Here is a 15000-nt window from a genome sequence, read left to right as displayed (position 1 = left end):
TATAAATACAAGTCCTGAAGACTGATTAGAACGATTTTCATCCGAGGAAATATCACGCCTGTCACTAGCCGCCGTTACGGTGAAATACACAACTGTCGTCACTAGCCGCTGTGGGGTTGTGTGTGCGTGGGGGGGGGGGGGGGGGGGGGGGGGGAGGGTCTCGGCAGACACAGGGGGGATGCGTGTAGAGTGTGTGAGAGGACAAATGCAAGCACTGGCCGCTTTAGGATAGAAACGGGTTACGTAACACAACATCAGACCATACAATAGAAGCGTTGCGCTTTTTAAGGTATATCGATAAATTCGATATATTTTCCTACCAGCTGGGTGGCACGGAGTGTGTGAAGCTGTGACCTGCAGCGATGAGTGAGACATCAGTACACACACTGCTCCTCTGATCACCCTAGCAGTGTGTGTGTGTGTGTGTGTGTGTGTGTGTGTGTGTGTGTGTGATAACAGGGCGAAACACACCTCAGCACGTATGTGTGTGATAGAAGTGGAAGAAGACAATGTACACACACACACTCCCCTAGCATCAACAGCAGCATGGAACAGCGGTAGAGCCGACATTAGTGGGGTTAAAGCCCTCCACCCCAACCACAGGGCTGTTTAGTTTAACACTGATCGTCATAAGAGATGAGTTTAGTATGAAACAGACATGATATCCTCAATTCACACACAGGCACACACGCACGCTCACGCACACGCACAGGAGAAAAGGACAACCGGAGTACTAGCATAGTGGTGCATACACTCAAACACAAAAACACACAACCAGTCACACACACACTGCAAATACACATACACACACACACCCACCCATAGTCACACACACACACACACACACACACACACACACACACACACACACACAACCAGACACACACACACTGCAAATACACATACACACACACACTGCACATACACATACACAAAGTGTTGGTCAGTTGGAGGGCAAAAGTGTAAGACATTTAAAATGAGAGATGGGACACACAGGTGAGATCAGAAGTCAGAGGACAGCGCATTACGGACACAGTGTGTGTGTGTGTGTGTGTGTGTGTGTGTGTGTGTGTGTGTGTGTGTGTGTGAGAGAGAGAGAGAGGGGTGAGTGTGTCTAGGGTATGAGTGTAAGAGATGTTGAGTGTGTGTGAGAGAGAGAGGTGAGTGTGTGCAGGGTATAAGTGTGTAAGAGGCGAGTGTGTGTGAGGGATGTAGAGTTTGTGTGTGAGTGTGTGTGTGTGTGTGTATATAAGGGATGTGTGTGCATGTGTGTGTGTGAGGAATGCAAAGTGTGTGTGTGGGAGAGAAGTGAGTGTACGAGTGGTAAGCATGTATGGGAGGTGTGTGTGAGTGATGAGAGTGTGTGTGTGTGAGAGAGAGAGATGAGAGTGGGTGTGAGAGAAAGAGAGATGAGAGTATGTGAGGGAGAGAAATTAGTGTGTGAGAGATGAGTGTGTGTGTGAGTGATGAGAGATGAGAGTGTGTGTGAGAGATGTTGATAGTGTGTGTGTGAGAGAGAGATGTTGATAGTGTGTGTGAGAGAGATGAGAGTGTGAATGAGTGATGAGAGTGTGTGAGAGATAGATGACAGTGTGTGAGAGAGAGATGACAGTGTGTGAGAGAGAGATGAGAGTGTGTGAGGGAGAGAGATCAGAGTCTTGTGAGCAAGAAAGATGAGAGTATGTGAGGGAGAGAGATGAGGGCAGAGATGAGTGTGTGAGAGAGATGAGTGTGTAAAAAAGGTGAGTGAGTATGACTGAGTGAGTACACAAAGATTAAGACAGAGATGCTGCTGCTGTGGGGTGTGTGTGTGTTTTTTTGTGGGGACTTACGGGGATCGATCGGCTGAGGTAGCGGCCTGCGGAGACCCCCAACCCGGTGAACCCTGAACCTCGCTGCTCAGGGGGGGCCAGCCGGCCAGGGGAGGGGGGCTGGGAGGAGGAGGAGCTCTTGCTGGTGATGGGTGTGGCCTGAGCAGGAGAGGGGGGGTTGGAGGCGGAGTTGTACTGATTGTTGTTGTTGATCTCGTAGTTGTAATTGCGTGTGGCGTTAGCGGAGCCGTAGCTAAGGAAGGCACTGCGGGAGGGAGGCGGGGAGGAGGAGGAGCTGGAAGAGACGGCATGGGCGCCACATTGGGCTGGTCTGTCCTCAGAGCCTTCACGCAGGTTGCCGAGGGAACTTGCTAACCTGCAGCTTATGGAACTGGATGGAGAGGAATATACACACACACACACACACACACACAGGGCAGGCGAGGAGGGGTCAACAACACCGTCACAATACACCCACACACATACGCACACACACACACGCACACACACACACAGGGCAGGCAACATGGGAGGAGGGGTCAACAACACCGTCACAATACACACACACACTCAGAGGCAAACGTATTGGCTCTGGTCCCATCTGAGACAAGAGTTTCAGACTCACACAATCAGAGGTGACATCACGGAACTGACTGAGAGGGCACCTTGTGTGTGTGTGTGTGTGTGTGTGTGTGTGTGTGTGTCTCTCCCATGTGTATGCGTGACACGGCAGACTTCAGCAAACTGTGAAATTCTATACCCTAAGTCACTGTGTAGACTGGTGTGTTTCTTCCCTGAAAGAGCCCTGTCTCCTGAGTTCCCCCCCACATGTGCTACAGCCATCTTTGTGTATCTGTAGAAAGGGACCGACACTTACACACCTTTCTCTCACTCTCCAACTAACCCTCTTTCATGTCTTTCCATCTTGTTCTGTCTGTCTGTCTGTCTGTCTGTCTGTCTGTCTGTCTGTCTGTCTGTCTGTCTGTCTGTCTGTCTGTCTGTCTGTCTGTCTGTCTGTCTGTCTGTCTGTCTGTCTGTCTCTTTCTTTCTTTCCTCTCCCTCCCTCCCCCCCATCTCCCCTAACCTCAGAGGTCACAGAGGGGCAGGACCACAACCAGAGGGCTGACATCAGAGACGACACGAGAACACAAGAGACACAGGAAACAGAGAACAGAAACAGAGAGAGAGAAAGAGAGGAGTTATATGATCAGAAGTCCAGAAGGCAAGAAAAACTATGAGAAGAAAACAACAGAGTTAGGAAGCTGATACTCCACTGGCTGTGAGAGAGAGAGAATGAGGGAGGGGGAGAGAGAGAGAGAGAATGAGGGAGTAAGAGTAGGTGAAAGGAGGAAAAGAGAGAGGGAGAGTGCTCACCTCTCTGAGGTTAGGGGAGAGAGAGAGAGAGAGAAAGAATGAGGGAGTAAGAGTAGGTGAAAGGAGGAAAAGAGAGGGGAGAGAGCGAGAGAGAGAGAGAGAGGGATGAGTGTTCAGCTCTCTGAGGTTAGGGGAGAGAGGGGGGGTGAGTGCTCACCTCTTGATATTGGTGCTGGAGGAGAGGGAGGTGCGGCTGATCCTCTTGGCCGAGGCTGAGGAGGACGACACCTTCGAGGCCTTCAGAGGAGATGCGGGGCCCTGAACACCTCCCACAGGGTTCATCCTGCTGCACACACACACACACACACTAATGTTAATACCCAGTGGCATATTTGGGGGCCAGTACAGACTCATACATCTGCATAGCCACACACACACTCAAACGTAGGTGTGTGTGTGTGAGAGAGAGAGAGTGAGAGTGTGTGTTTATGTGAGAGAGAGAGTGTGTGTGTCTGTCTTTTAGGACAATGGATGCACAGAAGCTTTCCCTCCCATCCTCTCCTTTCGCTGGCACACACACACTCTTTCCTGCCCCATGCATGAGAGGTGAGGGGAGTGGGTGGTCTAGCCTAGCTGAGAGCCTCTCCATGTCTCCTCTTTTGTGTTAAGTTAATTAAGGGCCAGGCTCTACACACACACACACACACACACACACACACACACACACACACACACACACACACACACACACACACACACACACACACACACACACACACACGGGTGCTTCAAGTGCAGCTCTCAGGATGAGCAAAAATAGGAAGCACCTCTGCTCCAACCCTACTGAGCACGCTCAAACCGGCTCTCCTACAGGCCTACTGAGCGCGCTCAAAACAGCTCTCCTACAGCCCTACTGAGCATGCTCAAAACGGCTCTCCTACAGCCCTACTGAGCATGCTCAAAACAGCTCTCCTACAGCCCTACTGAGCATGCTCAAACCGGCTGTCCTACAGCTGTGGGAGTAGGGTACCTTAACAGCAATGTCACTAGAAGGGTCATTACCAAACATGTGTGTGCTTGTGTGTGTGTGTGTGTGTGTGTGTGTGTGTGTGTTCGTGCACGTGTGTGTGTGTGCGCGTACGTGCACTGTGCAGATATACCCACAAAAACATCAACACCAGAGAGAGATAGGGAGAGAGAGATAGAGATAGAGGGAGAGAGATAGAGAGAGACAGAGCGGGAGAGATGGAGGGAGAGAGACAAAGAGAGAGACAGAGGGAAATAAATAGTACCTGAAAGGCTGGGATGGTGACCTGGTGTGCAGTTTCATGTCCTCAAGCCTGTAAAGAGACACATAGTCAGATAGTGTGTGTGTGTGTGGCCATGTCTGGTGACATAACCATGGTTACATGATCTGAAGAGAAAGAACCAAGAGCCAGCAAAAGATACCAGAAACAGACAAAGAACGCACACACGCGCACACACACGCACGCACACGCACACACGCACACGCACGCACACATACAAAGAAAGGAAGAAGGAAGAGTTAAACATCAGACAGCTTCAGGAGAAAGTGAGAGGTGGAGGAGAACCAGAGATAGAACATGAGAGGAGAACCAGAGATAGAACATGAGAGGAAGAGAACGAGAGATAGAACATGAGAGGAAGAGAACGAGAGATAAAACATGAGAGGAAGAGAACCAGAGAACCAGAGACAGAACAGACAGTAATTGCAGAGTACACCTGTCCACAGCCACAAAAAAAGTAGCAATGTCTGTTGCCATGCCAACCTATTTTCAGCACAGTCTTGCTGCATCGTGAGCTCTGTTCTCCTACTGTTCTCCTGTTCTCCGAGCCTTAAACCATACTACTTGCACGCTCTCATTTAAAACACACACGCACACCTCCATCTTACATACCCTCTCTAAAACTCCCTCAATCACACACACATTTTTTTTACTGTCTCTGTCACTCATGTGTGTGTTTTAACTCTCTCTCTCTCACTCACTCACTCACTCTCTCGTTTGTGTGTGTGTGTGTGTGTGTGTGTGTGTGTGTGTGTGTGTGTGTGTGTGTGTGTGTGTGTGTGTGTGTGTGTGTGTGTGTGTGTGTGTGTGTGTGTGTGTGTGTGTGTGTGTGTGTGTGTGCTCTCTCTCTCTCTCTCTCTCTCTCTCTCTCTCTCTCTCTCTCTCTCTCTCTCTCTCTCTCTCTCTCTCTCTCTCTCTCTCTCTCTCTCTCTCTCTCTCTCTCTCTCTCTCTCTCTCTCTCTCTCTCTCTCTCTCTCTCTCTCTCTCTCGTGTGTGTTAACTGTCTTTCATCTGTTTGTGTGTGTTTTAACTCACTCTTGTGTATGTATGTATGTGTGTGTGTGTGTGTGTGTGTGTGTGTGTGTTTTTAACTCTCTCTCTCTCATGTGTGTTTACTGTCTTTCTTCTGTTTGTGTGTTTTAACTCTCGTGTGTGTGTGTGTGTGTGTGTGTGTGTGTGTGTTGTTTGTTTGTTTGTTTTTAACACCTCATTTGTGCCTATTCCAAAGTTTGCTGGTCAGTAGCTAGGCAACTCAATCTCGCCTGCTGATTGGCTCAGTGGCTGTGATAGTGGGTGCCGATTGGCTGTTGTGCGTGGGGTTGGTGTGGTCTTACCTAAGGGCTCCTGTGGTTGCTGATCTGGGCTGGCGACGCCCCTTTAAGGCACGAAGTTTGTCTCCTTGAGTCATACAGAAGCCATTCTCCTCAGAGTCATTCTGTAACACACAACACTGCTGTTACACACACACACACACACACACACACACACACACGATCCTGAGAGAGACCATAAGAGACTCACTAGCATCTGACCCGCTAGAGTCGGACCTGCTAGCATCTGACCCGCTACCATCGGACCCACTAAGACCTAGATCTGCTAGGACCTGACTTGCTACAATCTGAACCCACTAAGACCTTAATCCGCTAGCATCTGACCCACTAGCACCTGACCCGCTCGCATCTGACCCACTAGCACCTGACCCGCTAGCACCTGGCACATTTGATCCACTAGGCTTGCCATCCGGGTGAATAGATGCCCACTGCCTTTTTTTGGGGCCCACACACACACACACACACACACACACACACACACACACACACACACACACACACACACACACACACACACACACACACACACACACACACACACACACACCTCCTCCATGCGGTTGGCGCTGTGGGACTTGAAGATGGAGCTGCGCAGGCTCATGTCGTCAAGGCTGGAGATGAGGTGGCCCATGCCCCGGTCCTCCAGCACCCTCTGCTGGTGCTCTGCGCGCTGCAACTCCCCTTGCTGCCACAAGAGGGCCTGCTTTCTGAGGAGGACACGACACATGAGATCACGTGAGAGCTGCTCAATTCAAGGGCCCGAAAAATAAGAGGGAGAGAGGAATAGAGAGAGAGGGAGGAAAGTGTGTGTGTGTGTGTGTGTGTGTGTGTGTGTGTCTGGAGTGAGTCCGAGTTAGTCAAGGACATGACTTTACTTGGCCTGATCTTACTCCTGAGTTCTGGATGACTAAACCAAAAGGAATGCGTGTGTGTGTGTGTGTGTGTGTGTGTGTGTGTGTGTGTGTGTGTGTGTGTGTGTGTGTGAGACCACTTGCTAAAACAGAACCTACAAGGTTGCTGTTAGAACTGTCACTTTTTTCAAAAGTCAAGTTTGACCGTGATCAAACAAACATTCTCTCCCTCAGTAAACATCGCTATGATAATGTGTGTGTGTGTATGTTGTGTGTTAGTTGTGTAGAATGTCTGGATTTCTCAGCTGTACTAAATGTGGAAAAGGTGTGTGTGCCTGCATCTAGTGTCCATGGTAATGGTGATGTCACTCACTCCTCCAGGAAGTGCTGCTGAGGTCCGATGATGGAGCCGGGCCGACAGATGCGTATCCAGGCGATGGATTCCGCTGCCGTGAAGCGATAGTGTTTCATCAGGTAACAGCCAATCAGAGTGCCTGTACGACCCAGACCAGCTACACACAGACGCGAGGATGAAGTGTTATTTAGTGTTCTGGTGTAGAAAAATTCAAACATACACATGGCCAAAATGACACACACACACACACGCACAAGGCTCTAAGTTGCGGGCCAAGAATCTTTGGATTGTAAAACACAGATGGTCTTCTAGTCACAATTACTCTGCAGTAATTAGGTGTAGGTCGTTTGTTTACAGATGATAAAAACATTCCAGAACTGCATTGTTCCACTAGGTTGACTTTTCTCACTGGTGTTCTTATCTCCATCCTCTTCTCTGGTCGTCTCCCTGTGCTTTTCCACACAAGGGTTTAACTAAGGGCAGGAAAATGGAATTAAGGGCACTAAGTGTGATATTGCACTATAACATGATTTCTTTGTCATGTTTGGGTTCATTGGAATACAGTGGTCTCAGTCCAGCAGCTGAATAGATTCGTTACATCTCAGAATCATGGGAATTGTGGTCTCTATAGGCAGTAGGCAACCCAGCTCTGGAGGTGTGATCCCCATCAGTGTAAACACACACACACACACACACACACACACAAAATTCTATGTGATGAATTATTACTAAGCCACATATATATATATTATATTATATTACTAAGGCTGAGTTCTTAAACTGAGTGGAGTCAGATTAATTAGGTTTACCAAGACAGGGTCCTTTAATAATGTATTGTATTTCAGCAAAGCGCAGAAAGACGCACACGCAGAAACCTTCCAATTCGGTCGTGGTCTGGAAAGTGGTTCCTTGCACACACACACACACACACTCTATTCTTTGGAAGGTGACCCACAGTGGGAAACAGAGAGCAGGCAGGGGCCGTGAGAAGCTCTCTAATCACAACCTCACACTGATACTCCACACACTCACACTGACACTCACAGTCCACACACACACACACACACACACACTCTCCACACACTGATACTCCACACTGAAACTCCACACACACACACACACACACACACACTGACACGGCACACACACACACGTATACTGACTAGACACACACACACACACACTGTGAACACACACACACAATCTCAGTGAAACTCCTGACAAGCTACATACACAGCAATCGGTGTGTTCAGAAGTACAGCTGACCAGTGTGTGGAGTGTGTGACCAATCGATCAAAAGATCATCACCCCGTCCGAATAGTATATCGGCTTCAATAGGGCACCGACAAACGCACACACTGCAAACACACACACATAGCAAAAACATAGCAAACACATACACACACCGCAAACTCACACCACAAACACACATATTCAGCAAACTGCAACCAGCAACCAGAGACACACCTTTGCAGTGTATGGCCACAGCCACGTCAGTGCTCTCGCACACACACACACACACACACACACACACACACACACACACCTTTGCAGTGTACGGCCACAGCACCGTCAGTGCTCTCACAGATGTGCAGGAAGCGGCGCATGATGATATCACTGGGGGTGGAGCCATCCACGAAGAAGAGGTCGTAGTGGTCCAAGCCAGCGTCCGTGAAGCGCTTGGCGTCGTAGATCTTCTTGTTCAGCCGGATCACCGTGGTTACGTTGTGCTTGCGGAAGTAGGGAAAGTAGGCCTCTGGAGCGTGGAGAGGGTAGCCTGGGAGAGAGGGAGGAGGGAGGAGGGGAATCACACACTCATGTCTGAACGAAGTCAGCCTGATGTGCTAAATGCCCTGGACAGAGAGAACCCGTCCCAGAGGGCAGAACCCGTCCCACAGAGGGCAGAACCCGTCCCAAAGAGGGCAGAACCCGTCCCTCAGAGGGCAGAACCCGTCCCAAAGAGGGCAGAACCCGTCCCACAGAAGGCAGCTGCTGTTAGCCAGTGCCTGTTCACATGACAATGCCTCCCCCTGCTGGACAAACACTGGAAATACAGCTTAGAGGAAGATCCCCCTTCTCATAACAGAGGTGTCAGCTGCAGCGCCACACAGTGGTGTGGAGGACCAAGCCAACCAGGAGAACAGCAGTAGCAATAAACAAACAAACAAACAAACAAACAAACAAACAAACAAACAGCCAGGGCTGGCAGGACAGCAGAAATCATGATTGACAGCAGGACTCATGATTGACAGCTCTGCTCACCGTTCTCTACTTTACTCTTGGGGTGGGGGCCGCTGAACGCCAGGAACTTCTCCGGGAGGATCCAGTTAAAGTCGCCATTTTCCACCCTCTGATGGGAGAGAGAGACAGAGAGAGATGGAGAGAGAGACAGAGAGAGAGGGAGAGAGAGGAAGGGAGAGAGACAGGGGGAGGGAGGGAGAGAGGGAGCAAGAGAGAGAGGGAGAAAGAGTAAGAGATTTCTCATATTTGAATCAGCATGAGGGCAATGTTGCCTTGATTACTACTTGATTACCACTTATCTGATCACATGAGGGGCCACTGGCCACACACACTGCCCTCCAGAAGTCACATTTTACATCATGTGCACAAGAGAGTGTGTGTGTGTGTGTGTGTGTGTGTGAGGGTACATGAGCGTGTGTGTGTGTGTGTGAAAGAGTATGTAAGTGTGTGTGTGTATCTGTGTGTTAGTGAGAGTATGTGAGTGAGTGTGTGTGTGTGTGTGTACATGAGCGTGTGTGTGTGAGAGAGAGAGTATGTGTGTGTGTGTGGGTACGTGTGTGTGTGTGTGTGTGTGTGTGTGAGTGATTCTAGCCATTGGGGAGAGCATGTTCTGTGTCTGTTTTGATATTTAGTTCATAATAGAAAGATTAGAACTTCAGCAGTCTGTCATTAGTGTGAAAACTGCAGTTTTCACCCACTGATACACACACGCACGCAGACACACACGCACATTACATAACCAATCTGATGAATTCTGAATGGACCCTAACTAGGGGCACCCTGCTGGGAGCTACAATGAGAGAGGGAATTTGTGTGTGAGTGAGTGCATTACCACATATACACACACACACACACACACACTCAATTCCAGTACACCCTCCCACCAACTCCTTAAAAACTTGTACCCCCAGTATCTCCCCAGTATCCCGTTGTTCTTCAGTCCTCTGCATGGCCATTTAAGCTGTAATCTGTGAGAAATGTAACAAACTTTTTAGCAAACATTCCTGTGAGTGTGTGTGTGTATTACCTCGTAGTGCTCGTACTCATTAACGTCGAAGGTCTCAAACTGGAAGAACCCGTGCTGTAGAGCCTAGAACACACAGAATCACAGGAAACTTAGTTTACAGCACACACACACACACACACACACACACGCGCGCACATACACAAACACGCACGCACACGCACACACAGACACACACACGCGCAAGCACGCACGCACACACACACATGCACAGAGGAAGCTGGCTGTATCCTCTGGTTCTGGTTCACTGTGTTTGGGATGTGGAGTTGGTGACGGGGCAGAGAGTGACGCGTTGTGACGTGTGTGACACATTAAACTCAGACAGACAGCGTGTTACACTAAGCAATTACACTGCCTAACAAGGGCCTGATGAGGGCCTAACGAGCATCTAACATTTACATTTACATTTACATTTAGTCATTTAGCAGACGCTTTTATCCAAAGCGACTTACATATGTGCGACTTACAATGTATACACATTTTACATTTTACATTTACACTGATGGCACACTGCACATCAGGAGCAATTAGGGGTTCAGTGTCTTGCTCAAGGACACTTCGACAGGGAATCGAACTAGCAACCTCCTGATTACTAAACGACTTCTCTACCACTGTACCACTGTCGCCCCATCTAACGAGTGAGGGACAGCAGACAGTCACCCTAATCACACACAGCTGCAAGCCCAGTCTAACAGAGAGACAGTGTGTATACACAAGACACACAGGACTTGCCCACACACACGCATGCAGACACACATGCACGCAGACACACGCACGCAGACACGCACGCACACACACGAGCTGCTTCAATTGAGAAGATCAGACACTCAAAGTTCACACACGCTCAGACACAAATACAATGGCATGCCTAAACCAGGTGGTGATGATGGCTGCTTTTGTGCTTTGTGTGCGTGTGTGTGAATAAGGTATAGAGTGGGGAGCAGTGGTCTGTGACAGTTCTGTCAGGTTGGTTATGTAACTGTTCCCTCAGCAGACAGGTTTGATAGAGCCATTGCACACACACACACACACACACACACACACACACACACACACACACACACACACACACACACACACAGACACACACACTCCCTCATGTGTGTCTGGTAATTGGACTGTGGGATTAGAGCAGAAGGCCACTGGTGTAGGGATATCAGGTTACTGACACACACATATACACAGACATATACACACACACACACACACACACACACACACACACACACACACACACACACACACACACACACACACACACACACTCTCTCAATTCCAGTACACCCTCCCACCAACTCCAAACCAAACAAGTCTTACCATTGAAGATCTTTTTTTTTCTTGAAAACTTTAAGTGCACGGCAACGTTCGTTATAAAACTATCTACATAGTCCAACCATCGAGGTTTAATCCATGTTGTTGTGGAGAAAGAGGATGGCAGCAATCATATTTCATTAAAACTTCACACCGACACACACATATACACAGACATATACACACACACACACACACACACACACACTCTCTCTCAATTCCAGTACACCCTCCCACCAACTCCTTAAAAACTTGTACCCCCAGTATCTCGTTGTTCTTCAGTCCTCCGCATGGCCATTTTAGCTGTAATCTGTGAGAAATTTAACAAACTTTTTAACAAACATTCCTTCCCTAGCACTGGATCCAGGTGTGCCCAGGTGTGCCGTGTCTGTCTGTAGCTCCGTGTCTGTCTGTAGACACAGCCCCGTGAACCAGCCTCCGATGTAAATCACCCGTATGTTTCTCAAATGGGGGTTTATAAAACAGCCTCTTAGTGAGGAGGATTCTGGCCCAGACTCTTCTGACCACCTCCATGCCTTCACCCCTCCCAGCACAGACTGGTGTCTGACCTTCATGGACAACATGCAGAGAGACCCCTTATTCTGGTGATCAAAGAAACAATACCATCCCTATGAGAGAGAGAGAGAGAGAGAGAGAGAGAGAGAGAGAGAGAGACAGACAGAGAGGGGAGGTAGAGGAGAGAGAGAGAGGGGAGGGGAGGTAAAGGAGAGAGAGGGAGAGAGGGGGGAGAGGTAGAGGAGGGAGAGAGACAGAGAGGGGGGGAGTGAGAGAGAGAGAGGGAGAGGAGACAGAGAGAGAGGGAGGGAGGAGTTGGAAGGATGCATGGAGGAATGTGTTTAAACATTCTTTGTGTGGTCTGACTGGGCGAGTTTGTCAGCGTCAGGAGTAAGAGAGATGAGATCACACCGATACTCAGCAGAGGAACAACATCTGATCTAAATTTAGCTTTAGAAAACACTCAGGAATGCTCTGCCTGTGCCATTAAACCACAATATAAACTTCACGCGTACACACACACACACACACACACACAACATATATACATCTCTTTCTATCTCACACACACACACACTAGAGGGTGGATCGGGCCGAATTTTTCTGTCCAAGCCTGGCCCGTGTCCGACAGAGTAGTGCCCGAGCCCGGCGGGCCCGAGACCGACAGCCGTTCAAATATTTTGTCTGAACCCGACCTGAGCCCGACGGGAGTCAATGTCTCAACTAATACTAATGACACATTTACGTATAGCCTGCCTTTATTAAACTCGGGCATCAACAGATAAATGCACTTGCTCACACAAACAAGCGCTGGTAAACGCACAAGCGCGCACAAGAGGGCAAATAAGCATATTTAAATGAAATTATTCACATTGCAAGAACAGAATGAAATAGCCTACACATTACACACGCATCTGCTATGCCTAAATAAAACTCACGTTATATGCTACACCAGAGGAGGCACAACAAACAAGTCTTACCATTGAAGATCTTTTTTTTTCTTGAAAACTTTAAGTGCACGACAACGTTCGTTATAAAACTATCTACATAGTCCAACCATCGAGGTTTAATCCATGTTGTTGTGGAGAAAGAGGATGGCAGCAATCATATTTCATTAAAACTTCACACTTCTTACATTGAACATATCCAACAGCCTCATTATAATCCGCATCGACTACTAAGGAGAAATATCTCCATACAGTAGATTTCCCTTCGTTTAGTATCGTTTAAAACTCTCCAGATGACCGTTTGTTTTTAACTTCCTCAATGATGCCAGTTTGCCGCCTGTAATCGCGTTGTCACACCTAGGACATAAACAAATTCCCGCCACAGGAAGAAGGCTGTTATCCTAAATGTGATTTATGTTATTCTCAAAAACGAATTTCTGCATTATGTGAGGCAGACACGTTGACTTCACTACTTAAGATATTTTAAATATGGAATGAATGTTCAATGCCTTATCGCGCTGATGTGTCCGAACCCGACCCCAAGTATAATTTCTAAATATTTGGCCGAACCGACCCGGGTTGGGTATCCATCCTCTCACACTCACACACTCACACACACACACACACACACACACACACACACACACACACACACACACACACACACACGCTGTGTGTGTCGCTGAGATATAGCTCAGGTGTTACACTTCTGCTGTACCTGCAGGACAAGTTGCCTGTAGTTTTGTATGTTTTAACCCTGAACGGCGAAACTCACACAGGTATGCACACACTCACATGTACACATGTACACATGCACACACACACAAAACCCGTCCTGCACACCTTATCATCACACTCTCACACATGTACGCACGCATGCACACATACACATACACTCACACACACAAACACACTCACACACACACACACACACACACACACACACACACACACACACACACACAGCTGGACCAGTCCTGGCCACCACCATTCCACCATCAGCACCATGGGATTCTTTGGAAGTGTTCACTCTTTTGCCAAACTGAATGGGAGATGTGCTCCACCCTACTCACACACACAAAACATACACACGCACATGCACACATATGCTACACAGTGTACAGAGGGGAGATAGAGAGAGAGAGAGAGAGAGAGAGAGAGAGAGAGAGAGAGAGAGTGAAACGGAGAGAGGGAGAGTGAGAGAGAGAGAGAGTCTGTACATCCTCAATTTCCGGGCACCGGTTTCGTTACCTAACAGGCATCAGTTCCGTGCCACCCCCACACACACACACAAGATGAAAGACAGAAAGTTTGTATTACCCTCTTGACTCCTTGTAAGCAGTCGAGGATGGTCAGATTGAATGTGCAGTTCCCAAAAGAGGCATCCCTGTAAAACAGCAACACACATACATTAACTTTATTTATAACGGTTTTCATTTATTTATGTATTTCATAAATATAATACCTTCTTATCTTATAGCTTGTCGGAGCGTGGATATGTACATATGTGTGTGTGTGAGAGAGAGACTGGTTCTTTTTATGTGGGTGTGTGAGTAGATGTTTATATATATGTGTGTGTGTGTGTGTGTGTGCGTGTGTGTGTGTGTGTATTACAGGATTGCTTTCCACCCACAAGCACAAGTCTTCACCCACACACACGGCTTTAGATGTGTGCCAGACCTCACTTGACATGAAAAACCACAGACACAGGCACACACACAGACACACACACACACACAGAATCAGACGTAGCTTCAGAAGTGTGCCAGACCTCACTTGACATGAAAAACCACAGACACACACACGTCATGCTCATTATTCTAAAAAACACATGTGTGAAGGCCCTTCAGGGAGACAATGTTGTACAGGTGACGACAGAAACACATTACACACACATCACACACACACACACACACCAGAGGGCCCAACAGAGTGTGATGAGGCCTGTGAAGAAGCTGAATGGCTTGAAGTTCCTTCTCTGTCCAACCTTCT

General features: G+C 48.3%; 1 protein-coding gene across 5 annotated transcripts in view; it reads right to left on the bottom strand.

Annotated features, from left to right (window-relative positions):
* Positions 1-15000, bottom strand: part of cdc14ab (cell division cycle 14Ab) — a 38387-nt gene that overhangs the window by 7513 nt on the left and 15874 nt on the right. Inside the window, exons 6-15 of one of the 5 annotated variants that reach the window (XM_031574218.2) lie at positions 14329-14395; positions 10238-10300; positions 9232-9319; positions 8516-8746; positions 6988-7126; positions 6311-6470; positions 5767-5867; positions 4418-4465; positions 3343-3471; positions 1833-2202 (exon numbers count right to left, since the gene is read on the bottom strand). In XM_031574218.2, the coding sequence (XP_031430078.1) occupies positions 1833-2202; positions 3343-3471; positions 4418-4465; positions 5767-5867; positions 6311-6470; positions 6988-7126; positions 8516-8746; positions 9232-9319; positions 10238-10300; positions 14329-14395 (1396 nt within the window). Of the gene's footprint in view, positions 1-1832; positions 2203-2847; positions 2934-3342; positions 3472-4417; positions 4466-5766; positions 5868-6310; positions 6471-6987; positions 7127-8515; positions 8747-9231; positions 9320-10237; positions 10301-14328; positions 14396-15000 lie in introns of those variants that run through there. The other 4 variants (XM_031574219.2, XM_031574222.2, XM_031574220.2 and 1 more) reach the window with 4 other exon arrangements.

The sequence above is a fragment of the Clupea harengus genome, chromosome 10, assembly GCF_900700415.2.
Source record: "Clupea harengus chromosome 10, Ch_v2.0.2, whole genome shotgun sequence".
Taxonomy (NCBI): Eukaryota; Metazoa; Chordata; class Actinopteri; order Clupeiformes; family Clupeidae; genus Clupea; species Clupea harengus.
This window is presented reverse-complemented; position numbering and strand designations above follow the sequence as displayed.